The 19,297-nt window shown below is 38.7% G+C and overlaps 1 protein-coding gene across 28 annotated transcripts in view; it reads right to left on the bottom strand.

Moving 5' to 3' along the window:
* The window catches only part of MAPK8IP3 (mitogen-activated protein kinase 8 interacting protein 3), an 80,878-nt gene that overhangs the window by 34,441 nt on the left and 27,140 nt on the right, over positions 1 to 19,297 (bottom strand). For 11 of the 28 annotated variants that reach the window (XR_011163237.1, XM_069108948.1, XM_069108962.1 and 8 more), the window contains exons 5-9: positions 17,717 to 17,740; positions 12,261 to 12,405; positions 7,498 to 7,744; positions 6,815 to 6,917; positions 6,288 to 6,406 (exon numbers count right to left, since the gene is read on the bottom strand). Coding sequence is in view for 27 of the 28 variants with exons in the window: in XM_069108948.1 (XP_068965049.1) it covers positions 6,288 to 6,406; positions 6,815 to 6,917; positions 7,498 to 7,744; positions 12,261 to 12,405; positions 17,717 to 17,740 (638 nt within the window). In the remaining variant the exon portion in view is untranslated. The remainder of the gene's footprint in view (positions 1 to 6,287; positions 6,407 to 6,814; positions 6,918 to 7,497; positions 7,745 to 12,260; positions 12,406 to 17,716; positions 17,741 to 19,297) is intronic. The other 17 variants (XM_069062414.1, XM_069062441.1, XM_069062434.1 and 14 more) reach the window with 7 other exon arrangements.

The raw sequence follows: 19,297 nt of genomic DNA, 5'->3' as shown, positions 1-19,297 counted from the left end.
TATTGACTAGCAAGAATTTACTGAGCACCTACTCTGGGGCTCACAGAACTTGGCGCTATGAAGGGATACAAGAAACAGAGAAGCCAAGGCTCTTAACCTCAAGAAGCTTATTAGATTGATAACATGAAGTAACAAAGTATTGGGAGATGGAAAGAGACCAATTTCAGCTAGAGGGGTCCATAAAGATTTAATGGAGAAAACTCAAAATGGAGTCTCAGGTGATCCATTTCTCCTTTTATGTGGGTTTTCCCCATGAAGGCAACAAGGCTGTCTCTGGGATTTGGAGGAGGTCACACGAGTCATCATCCTCTGTCCTACTGACTACACAAGTTTCCATAAGGAGGCAAGGGAGTACTGAATCTGAGCTAAGTGCTACTTGCTTTTTGTTGATTATTTATATTATGGCTAAATAAACTTTCTTTTGCTAACTGTTGGATGACCAATTAGTGTGTCTTTCACTTCAACAACGAACCTAAACAGTACTTTTAACCCTACTTTTACAGAAACCCTCTATGGTCCTCTCCTCTCCTTCTTCCTCTGCCCATATAGGGTATATAATGCCCTTACCTGTGGTGCTTTGCCCAAAGGAATGTAAATTTTGATTGCTGAAACCTCGAAAAGATATCTTTGGGGTTTATTTCCTTCTTAAGGACCAAGCCTTAAACCCAAATCACTCTGGTTCTCAATGACTGGCCAACAATAAGTACCAGCCTAAGCCCTACCAGGTCACTGTTTGGGTCCAGATGGCTCAGAATGAATGTAAACAGCAACTGTTTCCATTTTGGCCAGAAACCCTGAGGGTCTTCCCTTCCAGATTGATTTTTTTTTTCTTTGTGACTAGGTCAAAGAGGCCACTCAGCCTCATTTCTTATCTAGCCTTGATCACTGATTGAATGTAACCTCAGTCAAATTGAGACCTGAAAGACCTTAGCTTAAAAAGTTCAAGGTCTCCCACTGCATCTCCAGTTACCCTGATCTATATCTTGCCACTGGGCCCAGATGGCTCCAAAGGACAAAGTGAAGCTGGTGACTTTGCACAGCCTTCCCTTGCTTAAATCCAATTCACTTAAAAATCATGACATCACCTTCCTGATGTCAAGGTCCTCTTCCAAAAGGACAAGCAACCACCACTATACTTCTACCTCACAGAGTGCCTCTTTTTCCTTAAAGATGTAGCTCAGCCATCATCTTCTAAATACAGCCTTTCTTGCTACTCCCACCAACTAGTGTCCTCTCCTGTACTACTCTATATTTAACTTTGATATATATATTTGTATTTTATGTACTACTTAAGCTGCATATATTTGTATATGTACTTGCTGTCTTCCCCATTAGAATGCAAGTTCATTGTAGGAAAGGATTGTTTCATTCTTTTGCATTTGAATCCCTAGTGACTATAGAAGGTACTTAATACTTGTTGATTGATTACAAATGTTAAAAAATCTATAGGGACACTCATTCAAAGGCCTAAAAGTCCCAAGTTTAAGGATTAGTGTGCTGTGGAGAGGTGCACTCAGGCTGTAAATTCAGTCAACAATTATTAAGCACCTATTTTGTGCTAGGGACTGGTCTAAGCATTGGGAATACAATTAAAAAGGCAAAAAACTAACCAAACTAACACATCACCACCAGAACCACAAAAATCCCTGCTCTCAAGGAGTTCTAGTTTAATAAAATATGAAAGTATGGTTCAAAAAGGTGAGATAAACTATGTAATTTCAAATGACATGATCAGGGAGGTCATGGATCTAGAAGATTTCCAAGAGAAAGAGATTCCCTCAAGGCCATTTGGTGATGGACACCTACTCCAAAGAGGCAGTCAGGTTCATCCACCCACTGTTGCCAACAGGTATTTCCTGTCAGTTGAAACAATCTGGCTATCAAGTCCCTAGGCTGGGCAGTGAGGAGAGAGAAGAGGGGACTACATTCAGCAGTAACATTCCACAACTGTGCACTATTCCACTCTGCTACCAGACTGGGACAGAACTAAGTTGAAAGCTGAAGTAGAAGAGAACAGGGCTTATTCAACTTGTCATGAGCTTGGGTTTTTTAGTCAGCTGGAGATGTTCCAGTTTCTGATGATCAGACAGCACAATGATGCGATGCCATGTTCCCTTAAGGTGTTAAGCCTTGAATACAGATTTTTGTTATCAACAATTCTGTTGCATATGGTGTAATTCACTGTGGTTGAGCTTTGCTTCATAGAGCATACAGAAACAGGTGGAAAAGGGATAAAATCTCTGATGTCGTCAATAATTATGACGTGTAAGTGTGTCAGACTCCCAAAGGCAAAGTATTTTGATAAAGTTTTGGTACTCGTTTGGTAGCTCTAGGCTGGGCTTGGGCACAGGAGTTTCCAAGGACAGTCAACAGGGTGGTGGTATGCCAGTGGGGCTAGGAGTATTAACCTGAGCTAAATTTCATTTGCTTGAAATGCCAGGTGTTGTAGAATATAGCATAATATAAGTTCTTTGAGGGCAGGGACTGTTTCATTTTTATCTTTGTATTCAACCACATATGTAGAAGATGCTTAATACTGTCTACTGAGTATACAGCAGTTCTAACCAATGGATTTTATGTAAGAGATTAATCCTGAGGTCTTCTGAGGACAGACTAGGATCAGGAACAGAGAAAAAGCCAAAGGTAAGCCATGCAAAGCTCAAGAGAGCTACAGACAAAGAGTTTTTTGGAAATTATTTTTAAACATACCTGCCTACAAACCACTAGTGATTCTTAGCCCCTTCTCTTGGTGCACCCACTGTTTAGACACAACCCAATATGTCCAAATGTCTCAGGCTACCTTCCCAGACGCCTTCCCAGTCAAGTTTCAATGCCAAGTTCAAATTTACCTGTGAAATGGGAGTCACTTAGAGGTCACAGGTTTTCCCAGAATCCCATCAGGTCATTTCACTAATCTGAAAAACCTAATGTTATCTGCCAATTTGAAGGTTTCCCTAGCACTTTCCTTTCCAGTCCATTTATAAAAATTAAAAATTCTAAGTATGGCTGACCTCAGCACTGATCCCTTGGATAATCTCACTGTATACACTATTTCAGGTGTACACCTGCTTTCCCCTCCTTTTATTTGCTGTCTCTATAACAAAGGTAGCATGACTGGGCAGAGATAAAAAGCTAGTCTCAAAGCCAGGAATGTCTGAATTCAGATCTCGTCTCTGATATATCCTAGTGTATGTACCTGATATATGCTGCCCGTGTGGCCCTGGACAAATCACATAACTGCTCAGTGCTGTTGATAACTTATACAGAGAAGGTATCAACCTGAATAGGCAGAAGGAGTTTCTTCACTGGGTAATTCACCATCCCTCTTATCTTTCCCTATCTCTAAGAAAATTCCTCATAATCCTAGGGTGACTCAATTATTTTAAGAGTCTGAATTAACTTTATGAAAGGCCATTTTAAAAGCAATGGAGATCATAGCCACAAGTTATCCTCATCCCTAGCTTTACTCTAGAAGTGAGTATAAGATTTTCTCTCATAGAAAGAGGCTTCTTTTCTCACAAAAGTGGTTTGCTGAAGTATTTGGTAACACCCTTCCTTTTTTCAGATTTTTGACAGCTTACTTCAAGAAAAGTGGCACTCACTGTGTATGGTTCCTAGGATCCCTTCTTCTTTATTATTGTCCTTTTACGTTTTATAGATAGGGAAATTGAGATAAATAAAAGTAGATGGTAATCACAACATAAGGAATAAGGAATAAACAAAACATGGTATTTCAGGGAATTTGCCAAAAGAAGTCCTTCTTCTGCACCAAAGTACTAATTAGCTCATAGTTTTAGGGGAAAGAAGGTTTGGGGCAGCATTACATGGGATAAAATAAAGTAAAGTAAAGCAACAGCCAGTACCTTAAAGAGCATAGTCTCTACACTGTGGATGATTGGGGTAACAAGAGGAAAGAGAGCACAGAAGAGGACAGAAGGGTTGAAGAACAGTACAGTACTAAAGGATGATGGTCCCAAACCATGAGTCAAGACAAGTCTGAGAGATACACTGCAGTTAGGTTCAGTGGTTCTGTCAATTTAATCATTTAAATTGGCAGGAAGACAAAAGCTAAGGTAAGGTGTCTAATAATAAAATCCAAGAAATTAACTTAGTTATAATTCAGTACTCCAAGAATTTATCATTTTGTCAATATAGGTACTCCCTCCATTGACAAAGTCATTATGCTTTAGTAGAAGTCTTTGTAAGTTGCTGCATCCAAATGATCACCTCAAAACAAACAGGATAAGTCTTCTCCCACCTTGGCTAGGCAGATGCTCTTACAATAGGCCTACAGTCTGTCACTGTGCCTAAACTCAAAGCCTTTCTGGCAGTGTACACAGCTAGAGGTCTGCTAGTATACCTGTGGTAAACCCAGGGTCACTGTAATGATGCAATGAAGGAATAACTCAATGCAAATCCACGGAATACCTTAATAAAATATCTTTAACTGAAAGTAGTTTAAAATGCCATTACTATATTGTTTAGAGTTGCTAAATCTCTTCTTTCTCTGTCTACTTTGAGATGTAATTTTTCATAATCTCACGACCACTACCTCAGATGACAAACTCTCCTCATAAAAAAAAAAGTTCAGTAATTTTCTGTGTTTGATGAATGACACCAAATGAATAGCAATTAAGCAATACTGGAAGGGAAATTCAGAATGACACAAATACAGTTTGATATTAAGTAGATTCTTTCCATAACAAATTTTTTAATAAAAAATGGTTTTTAAAAGAATAAATGTTCGAACATTTGAAGTAAAAAGAAATTCCACTTTTCCTTGGTGTTAATTAAGCCTGGATGGAAAAACTGATCATTTCAGGCCCAAAGAGTCTCTTCAGGTAGGATGGAGTTCTGGTACTGAGCACTACAAAAATCTATCTATAACATTCCCCACCAGTCACCAAGTACAGATATATTCACTTTTAAGCAGGCTGTGAGGTAGACACATAGGCTGAAAAAACTGGAACAATACCAAACTGAAAAGGCCTACTGATCTTCAGTTTATGGCAATATCTATGAAGACCAGTAGGCCACTATAGTCAACTGTATGATCAACCTCTCTGAATTCAGATCAGAAAACATGCACTTCATTCATTGCTGGATGTGTACAACTACAAACATCTAAGCATCTAAGGGAACAACCAATTGTACAAGGGAGTTGAATATGAAGACATAACAAAGTTTAAGGATACCCTGAACAATAGTAAGGCAGGATGGCATCAAGTACACTAGATAAGAACTGCCCACAGCAGGGAGACTCTGCCTTGAAACCATAAGAAGTCGGGTCACTTTACTTCATGCTTTAGAAAAAAATATACTAGAGATGAGCAGATGAGGCAGAACAAAGATATCACAGGTAGCAGATATCAAACTAAAGAATATATTTACATATTAATCAGCTGGACCCAACACAGAGTGGTTGCTTAAGCTACATTTAAATGGGAGACCAGCAGCAACAGGTTTCTTGGGCCATAAATCACATGAATTAGGTCATGTATAAGGAAAAAGTCAATCTCTAATCCTCCTGGCCAGCAGAAAGAGGCCAAACTACATTATTATTCAAGTGAGCATCAACTTGTATCCGTGAAGGGCAACAAAACAGGGTTTGCTAAGGGGAGGTTGGGAGACATTCTGGATCCTAGCAACTAGAAGAGTCAGAGAAGGAAGTCAATTCTAAGGCAGTATGGACCAAAAACACATAAGCCTATATGTACTAAATTCAATGATGCACTGAAATTGACACTTATAATTATGATCACAGAGGATACAGACCTTTTGCTTTAGTGGCTCTCAATAACATTTATGGTCAAGGCTGGTTTTTCTGCCTCAAATAATAGGTAACACTAGAAAGTATGTCAGAAAAATTCTATATCTACTTTGAAGGTATCTGTTTTTTAGCACAGAAGGAAGGAAAGATAAGTACTGAGCAAGAAACTTTAAACAAGAAACTTTCTAAAGAAAGTTTTAGTCCATTTTAGAAATTATGGTAACGTGGAAATTATAATAAAAGTCTTATGATATTTTAATATTTGGGGGATGTCTTTTCTGAGACCTTTCTTCAGAGAAGCATAGCACACTGAATATACCCAAGATTTCTTATCCTCTAGGCATTTCCTTGGCATCAAGGGGAACTATGGGGTAGACAAAAAGGGATCTGTTTAAGGTTGCTGGACAAACCCTTTACTCCAAGTCTACTCCTCCAAAAATGTTCTTACCATAGGGCTATTGAAAGGTCTATTTTATACAAAAAACTGCATCATACAGTCACGAAGAACAACTTTTACCTAGTAGGTCTGCACCTTCATCCACATCCCCAATGACTTCAGAACCTGCTGTAGATAGCTCATGATATAGGGAATCAGTGTTGATACCAAAAGCCTTGTTGACAATTCCTTGAGTTGGACTGTAAGGAAAAAAAAATGCATGCATGCACACACACACAGAGTAGGGTTAGTTTGTAATATTGGTATGGAACACTATTATAGGTTTATTAAATGCCTCATATAACTTTCATTAAATGACCAACATTGCTCTTTCAGGTTGCAGACATAAAATGGAAGATGTCTCCCAATCAGAGACAGTGAGATACAGTGGTCTGAAAACTAATTATCTCATTAGGCAAAGAAAAGCTAAGACATAGGAGGGGAATGGCTTTGACTGAGTTCACCAAGGTAGTTAGAAGTAGTATCCAATTCTCAGTCTATTTATCTAATTCATTAGAACATGCAGTTTCTCATGGAGAAAGTACAAGTAAAAAGCTTTCCCACTTAAGACTGGAATAAGGGGGAGATCTAGAGGGGAATTATAGTACCTATTTCCAGTACGTTCCAATCGAGGTTCCTGGCACATGTCTAGCTCTGGTGTGGAATCTATGATGTCTTGGACATCAGACCATTCATCACTACTGCCCATTCCTGTAAGAGACAAGAGGAAAATTTGTAATTCATATTTAATTACTGAGATAAAGGACTCTCACCACAAGAGTATTTTAAGAAATTTCAAGAGACAAGGTCCTGGATCACTTGCTAAGGAAGGGATTGTCAGGAAAGAATTTTTCCAAGTTGGCCAAGAGGATAGAAAAACCTAATAAACATACATGTGTATGGAAGAGACAGGAATGAGAAAAATGTTATTTTCATTCCTAGATGTCATAGAGTAAGGGAAAATGTTTGCACTTATGATGCATACAAAGATATTCAAATGTATATTGCTAGATAATGCTGGATAAACAATAAAGCTTTGACTGAGCAAGTGAGTAAATTGTGTCATTATTTTTATAGTTAAATTTTAGTAGAAAATGCCCCATCTTCCTTTTTGCTTATTAGATTGCAGTCTTGTATGAGATTGAACAAGAGTAGTTCACACAAGCCAAAACCTGTTCAAAGACTCTAGCTATCCTTCAGTGTTGGGCTTCTAAAGAAAACAGACTAGAAGGAGCCTGTTGTTTATGCACTTCCCCAGGATGCACATGGCTGAGGCAGGAGACTACAGTACCTATGCTGACATTCCTCATTTCTTGGGTGACTTGGACTTCCATGTTGCGACTGTTGCGTTTCTCTCTTGCACGTTTGCTGTTCTTTGCTCCAAGACCATAGTCCCCTAAGGGCTGCAGACTCTCATTCAGGGGGGTGACAGCAGCAGAGGGCACTGAGGATGTCGGTGTATTGGACTTGGTGCCAGTGGTGCTAGGTGTGGCAGCAGCAGAAGACTGGCCTGATTCAGACATCTCATCATGTGGACACTAGGACAGAGGACAGAGGAGGAGGACAGGAAGTACTTCTATGTGTTTCCATTACTCTCCTGTTCTATGATTTGGTCACTGCCTTTGGGTACCACAGTTAGCATCAGACCTCCCAGTCACCAATGAAAGACTACATAACAGACAGCTGCAATGGCTATGTGGGGCCCTAAATTTGGTTGAATTACCAAGTTCTCTTCATGGTGAGTCCCAAACCCCCATGTTTCTCATCGACTATTAGGAGAGCAATTAAAGATTTTGAGGTTTAACATGACATAAAAAAAGCTTTATAAGATCTAGGAAGAGACATTCCTTGGGAAGGAACACAAGGGTATCTTCAGTCCCACGTCACCATGGACTATAAGAGAGGAAGATACTTTTATATAAGCTATTTTATGTCTTATTTAAGATGTTATATATCTTTATTTCCCTGGGTTAACTATACTTGGGTGGTTCAAAGAGAGTAGTACCTGCTTTTGCTTGGTTAATGCCTCTCAGAAATGAGAAAATTACAAGTATCAGAAAACAGTTTTTCTCAGTTATGTATGCCATCTGCATTTCAGTGGTTTGGGACTTGGCATTCAATGTCATGGTTCCACAATACAATCAAACAATTCAGAATGTGATGAAGATGAACACTGCATGAAAAATGGCAATGCAACCCTTTGCAGCCAGGTATCAGAATTAAATTGTAGTCCAGTATAGGAGAAGAGTAACCAAATTGAGGGGTTAGAGGAGAAGGTTGACCTGAGTAGATAAATGGGTTTTCCTGGAAACCAAATTACCATAGCACTGTAACCACTGAAGCAGGAAGAATATTATTAGGTTATTACATAAAGACTAGTTAAGTTTCACCTCCTTAACTAGAGTAACTATAAATACTTAAGAGACTTCTGCAATTCTCCAATAGGAAAAGAATCTTTCTTCATTTCTAGCCAGTATCTTGGGATATGATATAACCTTGCAACATCAAAATGTGTACCTTAGTCTTTTGGCCATGATTTGCTATATGCTAAAGACAAAAAGTATTCCATAAAGTCAAAAAGCTAATTAATATCTAAGCTGTAACATCCCATTCCTATCTAAACACTAGGCCTCAGAAATCACTGCTGATTTAACTACAGTACAATTCTACTTTTATGGGATGAGACACAACTAAAATTGTTATGAAAAAACTGATTTTCAAAAAACATAACATGTAATTACCAGTTTATCCTAAGAATTCTATTTTTTTAAATGCCATTTTATTTGACTTGAGAGATAAAAAGTGTCAATTTCTCTTCTTAACGAATTTAAGATAGAGGAAAACTTCAATACCATATACAGGCTCATAAGTCAAATTTTTGCTCATCATTGTAATTTTTAAAAATCACACATCTGTTAACTAGTATTATATACAATCTGGACACAATCTCTTTATTCTTACAGTAACTGACTTTATTCTCTTAATAGGAACCTCTTAGGATCCTACACACCTTCCATTCTTCCTTGTCAATATCTATAAAGTATCCTCCAATTCAAGTTTATAAAGAAAGCAGTTGTTTGCCTCTTGGGCAGGATAATAAATGTCATTTACAAGATATGACATTAAGGAGAATTTCCTAAAAGTGAAAGTTATTATAAATTAGTAGAGGTAAAAAAAAGATGGTAGTCTCCTTTAGAGGTTTTAAATAACAGAATAAATTCTCTTGTCTAGGAATTTCTTAGGTAAAAGTTCTGAGTGAACTTTCAGCTTCAGATGATCTTTAGTGGTAGAGTTGTTTCTTCAAAAGTGAACAACCCTGCATTTTTCTCTAGCTATCTGAAAGCTACCAGAGCTTAAGTCAAGTAGTAAATAAGAGTCAGGACAAATGTTCCTCCTAAGATTTCACTTGCAGGTTTTGTCTAACAGGTATCTTCGATTTATGTTTAGGAGACCTCCATTAAAATTCTGAACTCTATCCACTCCCTTTGAAGCAGTTTTGTATTAATATTTTAGATTTGATTTCTGTGGTCTTAGTACCATATGAAAAAAAAATGCTCTTTCTGCAAAATGGAAAGAAAAATAAATCACCAGTACTAAAACAATTACTAGATGACTAAATTTTCACATCAACCTCACCTACTCCCATACTTCCTGGCCACCCCATGTTTTGCTGCTGATAATGGGATAGGAACATCTCTCCCACTCCTTCTGCCATTCTTGCTGCAGCTGCTGACATATGGGGGAGATAAAGGATGTAGGAGGTAGGACAATGAGGAACTCCACTGAATAGGGTGAGAAAAGTGATGCATGTGATGGAAAGTACACATATTCAGTCAAGTTTCTCTTTGCTGATCTTTATCAGCTTTGTCCCCAAAGGAGACGTTTTTCACAGCCTCTTCATAATAACCCACCAATTTACACTGTAGACAATCAAGGGACTCCTGGCAAACGTGGCTTACCATATTAATAAAATGTGGGAACTCTTGTTTACAAAGAAACCTCCCAGACGCCATTCAAACTCACTATTAGCCTAAAGAGCCACCACTTACCCAAAGGACACTCTCCTTGGCCACCACTTACCTAAAGTCAAACCTCTCAACCTCCTAAACATCAATGTGTGTAGCAGTGGCCTCCAAAATGCATTGCAAAGGACCAAAATTCTTAGCAGTCATTTCTCACCATGAGTAGTCACAACTGTTTGGTTAAAACACTGAAAATACAGTACATAAAGAACAACAAAACACATTAAGGAGTTAAAAAAACGAAAAAAAAAAAACCAAACATTAAAACCTAATGCATGAAACCAAAAGAACAAATAAAACTTAAACATAGTAACATTGAAAAAATCAAAATTAAATAAAACAAATCTGTGGAGTCAAACTTCAAGACTAAATAATGAATGGAAGACTATTTAAGGTGAAAATTCAGGACAAAGAAAGGATGCCAGAGGACAAAAAAGCAATGAGAAGTGTCTAAGAGATATGAAGTAGATCCTCGTTGCCATTGCAGGGGAAAGCATGCAAACCACAAAGCCTTCTAGCTACTTTGTTGACTGCTACTCCAATATACCTTCAATTCAATTCAGTTCACCACACATCTATCTATTAGGTGAGTCACCTCCACAAAGCCCATTTTAACAATGAGGTACACAAAGAAAAAAACAATAAGCATGAAATGACTAATCAAGTCCACAACACAACCAGTATTAAACCTAGGATACCAAAATTTTGCTGCCCTCTCTGCCTGAATGCCAGTATCACACTAGTGTGATACACGTTACTCTGTGTGTGTATGTATGTGTGTACATTATCAAACCCACAATAATCTCAGAGACATGCTCACCACCTAGCACAAAGCAGAAACAGAAGAAGACAATGCAATAGCTTTTCTAAAAAATTTGCAGGGTGCAGAAACAGTCCACAGCCAAACTAAAAACTAAGAGGATAAAAGGACAGTCAGAAGGGAGACTGGCATAAGCTCTCCTCACCTCAAACTCATCAGATATTAGCTTTGCCCTACTCATTCAAAGGGAGAATCTATCAGTTCTTGGTTTTTAAAGGATGCCCCAGATATAACTTCTAAGAAACCTGCTTCACCAGGGTTTCTATAACCTTGTCTCAGTGCCATCTGCCTACAAGCCAGCACCTACTACAAAATAACATCCTTCACTAGCTGATGAAGATGGCACAAAACATGCTTTGCAACTCAACTCTCAAAGGTGAAATCAGCTTATAGATCAAAACTAGCAACTGCTGAATGACTCGTGTTATTCAGTAATACAACTTAGCCATTTTTATAGTGAAAAGTTAAAAGGTTTGGTTTTATTGGAGTAAGGATTGTTATCTACATTCAGAAATGGGTTCAACAGGTACCTGACTGGGGGATTCCAGTCTCCCAATTCCAGGTTATAGCACAGGAAGTTAGCATAGCAAGAGTAGGAAAGAAAAGATAATGTCTTTCCTTATTCTGAGCTCAAATGCCAGCCCCAGATGCATGCAGCATATCCAATTAGAAAATGAGTACCGGAATCTGCTAGAAAGAAGGTAAAATGCTCTCCAAGCTGTAGTTCCAATTGGAATATACAATGACCTGCTCCGTAAGAGCACAGAATTGACTCTGTCCTTCTCTTAGTCTATAGCCTGACATGGAACATCAGTTTGGGGTGTGAGAAATGGAGGCAGTTGAACTTACTGTTAGATCAGTCCTATTCTAAACATCAAGCACAGGTTGGGTGCCAAAAATTCATACTATAACACCAGCTGCAATAATCCAGCCTCAGGAAAGCAGCTCTAAATAGAAGCCACCAAAAGGAAAGTTTCAGAGGAAAGCAGTGATCAGGGCAACAACATCCTCCCTCCTCCTTTCTTTTATCTTCACACTCTGGTCCTTCCCCTCCCCTTTTGCTCTGGTTCAGCTCAGGAGTCTAATCCAACCTGAAAAAGGGAGAAGCTGCAAAGGGTTATGGACACAAGTTGGTCTCCGTCATTATGAACATGTGGATGCCACTGACAGTGGGAAAGAGGAGACCCTTATTCCACGACATGTGTATAAAACCTTGTAGCTGGAGTTGGACTGCAGCTGGCCGAGGTCACTCAGGTGCCAGTGGTCCACTGTGGGGATGATCTTGCCCCCTATCTGTCCACGTACCATTCCATCTGCAAGGGGGAAGACATTCAGAGAGGTTGGGCGCTCCTTCCTGCTGAAACAGGGGAGAAGAGAAAAAAACAAATGGGCTGGTGGTTAGATTGCTGGTTTTATAAAGCAGAAAATAATAATTAAAAATGTAAATTTTCTTTTCCACAGATGTATACAATGTTGCCACAAATAATGAATAGTGATAATAGCTGACATTCTTACAAAGTTTTAGGCTTTATAAAATATATAAATTAACAATGTTTCTCCTATGCCCAGAAATAAGAAACAGCTCTGTTAACTCAGGGAGTAAGAAATTGGCTACAAAGACTTGTAAAATTTTTTATGTCTATATTCTGCCAGCTTAACACAACTTTAAGAATTATTCACTGCTTCTAAACTTCTCATCTTCTGGAAAAGTTACTTCTTCCTATTTATAAACCCTTTTAAACATGGGTGAATTCATTTAAAAATGATGAATGAAGAACTACTTATATATTAATAGCTGTCATTTATTTAGCACTTGAAGGGCTACAAAAATCTTTTACATACTTATTTCACTTAAGCCCCACTTACAATAAATCTGTGGAGTAGGAACTATAAACATTGCTATGCTCATTTTGCAGATGCAGACACATAGGGAGGAAGAGGTTAAGTGACTTGCCATGGTCACACAGATAGTATGGAAAGCGGTATCTGAACCCAGGTCTTCTCAACTCTAAATCCAGTTATACCATCCTAGCCCTCCTTGACACATCAATGCCACTGCTCATTCTTTTTATTGTGACATTCCTATCTTTCAAATTCCATCAAAGGTATTATTTTCTTGTTCTTATGTCTAATCACTGCTCGCTCTATTATCACAAAGTATTAATACTGAAAACTGGATAACTTTATTCTAACTATAGCTTCAGTGGGGTAGGAAGGCCCAGGAAGTACAGTTCACAGAAACTGCTATGATAAGAAAAAAGAATCTGTTTGTTCTGTGGAGCATGATGCCAAATCCACACAGAACTCTTCAATCCTTTTCATCCCTACCTACCAACCCCCATGCTTTGGTGAATTTGAGCAGAGGCAGCGGGTGCAGCAGCCAGAGGCCCAGATGTGGTCACCTCAGTTTGAGCCCTAGCTCCAGCACCATCTTGGGATGAACAGGAGCCATTTCATCTCTCCAGTTTGATTTCCACCCTGGGGAATGTGGCTTCCCAAAAAATAGCGATAATTCTTTTTTTCTTTTGCTTTTTGGAGGGCAACTGGGGTTAAGTAACTTGCCCAAGGTTACACGGCTAGTATTTTTGTGTGGGTGTTAAGTGTCTGAGGCCAGAACCAAACTCAGGTCCTCCTGACTCCAGGGCTGACGCTCTACTCACTGCGCCACCTAGCCGTCCCAATAATGACAATTCTTAAATATGCTCAAGACAGTAATGCTTTAGATGCTACTTAAGCACTGAATTAAAAACAATCTTGTATGCTAGACTCAACAATGCTGAAGCCAAGCCTATTCCTTCAGAAATACAGTGTGTGTGATCTAAAGAAGTGGATTTCCTTCTAATCCCTTGATATTTATTGAAAGGTGCTGACCAGAGGTCAAAAGCATAAAAGAATGCACTTTCTACATGCAGGTGCTAAATAAATAGTTTTAAATTTAACTGGACAGAGACTTGTGAATGAAGGCCTGGATGGTCAAGTTCCATTCTGGTGAACAGAATGAAGGAGAGAGTTTGGGAGCCCTAAGGAATAGGGTGGTTCAACTGGATTCTAGAAGGAAATGGAGGGAAAGACTATCTTAGAAGCTATGAGAAGGGTGAACTAAGGAAGGGAAAGTAAAGTGTAGGCAGTTTGCTGTAAGTAGACCATGATTCAGGGGTCTGACAGATTAGAAGAGGCAGCATGTGTATATGTGAATGTAAGAAATAGCAAGATGTTAGGCTATTATAGCCATTTAGAGCTGGTAGAAAGGATACATGATAGATAATTCAGGACCAGAAGATTAAAATGTAAAACTTTATTCACAATGAATCTAATTTGGTTGGGCTGTTCTAGTCTTCCTTGAAGGAAAAAGTGTTCTCTTGAAACAGTTTGTCCTGTTTGGCTGGGCTCATCCCCATTGTTACTGCATGGCAAGAATGGAACTCTAAATATAGCCTGCTCTAATGTTTCTATACCACCATAATTCTTTGTCCTTCCACATTTCCCCAAGTGTCACTCCTAAAGATCCTGTGCTCCCTTAATCCCTTTCTGTTCTCCTAGTACATCACATCTCTGGTAGCTTCACTTCCATGCCACCCGCCCCTTAACAGCTGTGACATGATGAACCATGTCAATAATAGCCTCTTCACTTATGCTTAGCTCATATCCTTGACCTTCCCACTCTTAATTTCCAGCTCTAGGTAACAGTCACTGTTCTATGTTTTCTGTAGCTATTTCAAAGGCATCAAGTGTTGCTGGATAGAGTTATGAAAACATAATAGGTCCACTATAAATGTGTATGACTTAAATCTCAACAGGACCCAGTAGGTACAGAGCAATCCTTTTACTCATCCCCGATTAATAATTCCTTCAGAGGTTGTTCCAAACTTTCCCCTCCTCTTTCCTTTCTCTCTTCTCAGTCTTCCAACTCTAGAGCTATCCCCAGAAGGTGACTTTATATCTTGTCCTCCACATATCAAAGTCCCTCCATGTCTTAACCCATTTTCTTCTTCCCTTTGATCTCAGAGGATGAGGTGGCTTTCCCCCTTGCCAAGACTATTTTTTCCTAACAGTGTCCTTAATTCTCTCTCTCTCCTCATGTCCTTTGGGATCTTGCTCCATTCATCCTCATTCTCTTCCATCTTCTCTGGATCTACTAGTTATTGTCCCATAGCTTACAAACATGTCTATCATGTTTTGCATGACTGCATATGTATAATCTCTATCAAACTGCTTACTGTTTCAGGTAGGGTGGAAGGGTGGGAGGGAGAGAATTAGGAACTCAAAATTTTAGAAAATGAATGTTAAAAATAGGATAATAGATCTAGGGTTATAAAGGATCTCAGACGCCATCATGTCCAACACTCATTTTCTAGGTGAGGTCCAGAGAGGCTGAGTCCCTAGTCCAGGGGCACAAAGAAAGTAAGTATAAGAAACAGGATTCAAAGTCAGGTCTTCCTGCCTCCAAATCCAGTGTGCTAGCTACCATAACATGCTGCCTCCTCATACTAGTCCAAGTCCTCATTACCTCTTACTTTCTTGGTCCATTGTAACAGCCTCCTTACTGGCCTCTCTGCTTTTGGTCTCACCCCTCTCTAATCCAATTTGAAGGAAACTGAAATGAAAGCTAAAATTTTCAGTAGATCACTTACTTTAGTAGCAGCACTTAATACAGGATTAAATACAGATCCATTGCACCATCACTCTTGCTAGCCATATCTCAGACTACTTTTCTCCACATTAGGAACCAGTCCTCAATCCTATTCTAGGCTACAATCTACTTACCTCTGCTTGTGCTTTACTCATTTCTGAATAGGACTCACTCACTAAAGTCATTCCTTTACTCCTCTGTCTAACATAGGTTCTCCTTTTCCCCTAAGGCCTTCCCTGATAAGCTCCAGTTAAAGGATAACCTTCCCTTCTGAATCCCTCATGCTTCTGTTAAACCTTTCTTATTTTAAAAATCTTATGTTCTATTAAACCTCTATTATTTTAAAATGGTATTCTAGTTACTTGAGTATATTTTAAATTCCCCAAATTAGACTGTAAGTTTCTCAAGGGTAGGGAATATGTCATTTTTCGTTTTGTATCTTGAGCTCCTAACATAGTACCTTGCAAGTAGTAGGGGCCTAATAAATGTCGAATGAATGGATGTTTTCTTAGCAAGTAGATTTTTCAAGAGTATTCTTCTATTCATGTTGTAACATTTTCTGTGGACAATCTCAAGGGGTTTCTTAGTAAAGAATGTACTGGATTTGGGAACAGGAAGAAGTGAGTGTTCATTAACTGACTGACATGTGGCAGATCATTTAAACTTTCTATGCCTCAGTTTCATTTTATTTAACAATGTAAAAAGAACAGGACCTACTAATAAGTTGATGTGAGAATCAGATGAGATAATGTATGTAAAGCACTTAACCCTAAAGGATAATATGAAGACTAACTCATTATTATTTAAGTAATTAATATTCTTCATTCTAGTGGACCAGTAGGTAGCACATCGACCCTGGAGTCCGAAAGACCTGAGTTTAAATCCAGCCTCAGACACAAAAGTCAGGCATACCTATTCAGCTATCACTGAGACAGTTGGACCCCACCGTAAATCAGCAAAACTCTGAGAGGCTAGGTGGAGACAGTACAAAAACACACATAGCAGTAACTTATCCTTGAAGATAAATAAAACCAACCATCAGCATGTTAGAAGCATTACCGCAGAAGCAGAGAAAATGAGTCTGACATTTCCTGTCTGCTCCTTCTGGGATTCCTTTACACAACTCTCTATTACATACAATCCTTCCTCCATTAGGCTCAAAGTAGAATCTATAGAACATAGTTCCTGTACATGGAATACCTCTCATCATAGAATGGCCCTCATCAGAGACAATACAAATATTTCCTGCAGTTACCTTGTGTGAAATTAATATAATGGAATCTGAAGCCTTAGGGACAAAAGCAAATGTAACCCAGGGGCTGTTAGAGGTGGTAATGGAAAGCTGGGGATCGGTGGTAGAGGCTCACTTCTACAAATAGCAGAAAGAACCAAGACATCTCCATTTGAGTGCAATCAATGTGAGAGTAGGAACTGTCTTTTTCTTTCTTTGGATTTTCCTATACAACCTAGGCCAGGGCTCCAAGGTGTGTATTTAATAACTATTATTCATTGACAGGATCACTGAGAGTCAGGCAACAAACACTAGGAGAGATCAATCAAGACTGCAGTCCAATCCACCTGTTTAGGGTCTAGTACACGTTGTTGGCAAAATGTTTTATGAGCAGCAATAACCACCAATGGTGAAAGACTTTAAGAAAAGGAAAAAGTCTTGATTTATTCCTTACATAAATTAAGAACCAGAATTTCATGTGCAGTCTCTACTTTGTAAACAGTACCCCTGCTGAAAAAGCAGGAAGCAAGGATTCTCTTTGTGTAAAGCAACAAAGAGTTCAACATAATTTGGGACTGTTTAATCACCCTGCTATTTCATATGCCTTTCAGAACGTGCGAATTACTATCTTCTAGCTCCACAAAGATCAAGAAACTTCTGTCATGATCTGGTCCATTCAGAGAATAATGGTCTATCTGTATTCAAGAAGGATTATCCAACAGAACTCCATGCCATAGTCAATATGAAAACAAACACTCATCTCCATAACCCAGAACTATAGTAAATAAATACTGTTATGGGCTTTACCTTTTCCTCCATGACTGGCGAGGACTGCAGCGAAGTGACAAAAACAACAGCCAACATATAGCAGCAAGGCACAGAAAGCAAGACAAGAAAATAATCATTAGAGAGCTAAAGGCATGCAAACACATTTAAACATGTGCTCACAGTGACAAACAGCTGTTAAGTGATGTGTCCAAGCCCAGGTACCCTACTCTGGGCAACTAACCCTCTACACAAATGGACAAGACAAACATATTCAGAAAGACAAATGTAAACACTGTACACACTCTCTTAACATATGCAGTAAGCTTTCAAATATGTTTCTCTCACATATACATTCAAAGTAGGCGAAAATACATAAATGTACTCATGTGAGTGAGTACTTAGGCAAAACACACGTTCACACTAATATGTAGTAACAGAGCCATATGTGTAGATCATACACAGACAGACCACACACCAGGAAAAGGAAGCCTATATTCTTCAAATATAAATATTCTGACAAAACACAGTCATGGTTCACATGAACTTTTATTCTGTAGCTCCATCATGTCAGAAAGCAAAGTATGGAGTAAGAAAAAAGAGTTGTTGTCCTATGAAACATCCAGCTTCAGAAGTGGACCACTACAAAGGACGTGGGCCCCTGCAGTGGTGGGTAGAAGAGCTAAGAGCAAGAACATAGTAGAAGACCACACATTTAATTTCTAAGGTACAAAATATCAAGAAGAGAATAATAATAAATACTAATGTATGAAAGACCATTGAAGATTTTGGGGAAAAAAATTTCTTCTATCTTAGCCACAACCTCAATTCCTAGCAGTAAACTTGACCCCAACACATGTTTACCTTGCATGAATTTTAAAAACTAATCTGCCAACAAAATGAAAAAAGTTGATGTTTTCTGACTCTGAATCCCTATTTCAGGGAGCTTGCATGCAGGGCTGTTCTTCTTGTTGTTCAGTCATTTAAGTCATATCCAACTCTTTGTAACCCATTTGGGGTTCTCTTGGCAAAAATATTGGAGTGGTCTGCCATTCTGTTCTCCAGTTGATTTTACAGATGAGGAAATTGAGGCAAACATGGTTAAGTGATTTGCCCAGGGTTACAGAGCTAGGAAGTGTATAAGGTCAGATTTGAGCTCAGGAAGATGAGTTTTCATGACTCCAGGACCAGGACTCTATCCACTTCATCACCTAGCTCCCCATCAGGTCTGTTTTTACACTGGTTGTAATCCTATCTCCTTTGTCCTCCAGAATATCATATTCCAAGCCCTCCATTCCTCTAATGTGGAAGCTGTTAAATCTTGTGTGATTTGTATGATTGACTGTGGCTCCATGATATCTGAACTATCTTTTTCTGGCCACATGATATTTTCTCCTTGATCTGGGAGTTCTGGAGTTTGGCTACAATATTCCTTGGAGTTTTCATTTTGGGATCTCTTTCAGGAGATGATCAGTGAATTCTTTAAATTTCTATTTTACCCTTTGGATCTAAGATATCAGGGAAGTTTCTCTTTCTTAATAATTTCTTGAAATATGATATCTAGGTTGTTTTTTTTTTTTTGCTTATGGCTTTCAGGTAGTCCAATAATTCTTAAATTATCTC

Source organism: Petaurus breviceps, unplaced genomic scaffold (assembly GCF_028583685.1).
Source record: "Petaurus breviceps papuanus isolate PSGF00001 unplaced genomic scaffold, PetGlider_PUasm1.0 138, whole genome shotgun sequence".
In the NCBI taxonomy this organism is placed as follows: Eukaryota; Metazoa; Chordata; class Mammalia; order Diprotodontia; family Petauridae; genus Petaurus; species Petaurus breviceps.
This window is presented reverse-complemented; position numbering and strand designations above follow the sequence as displayed.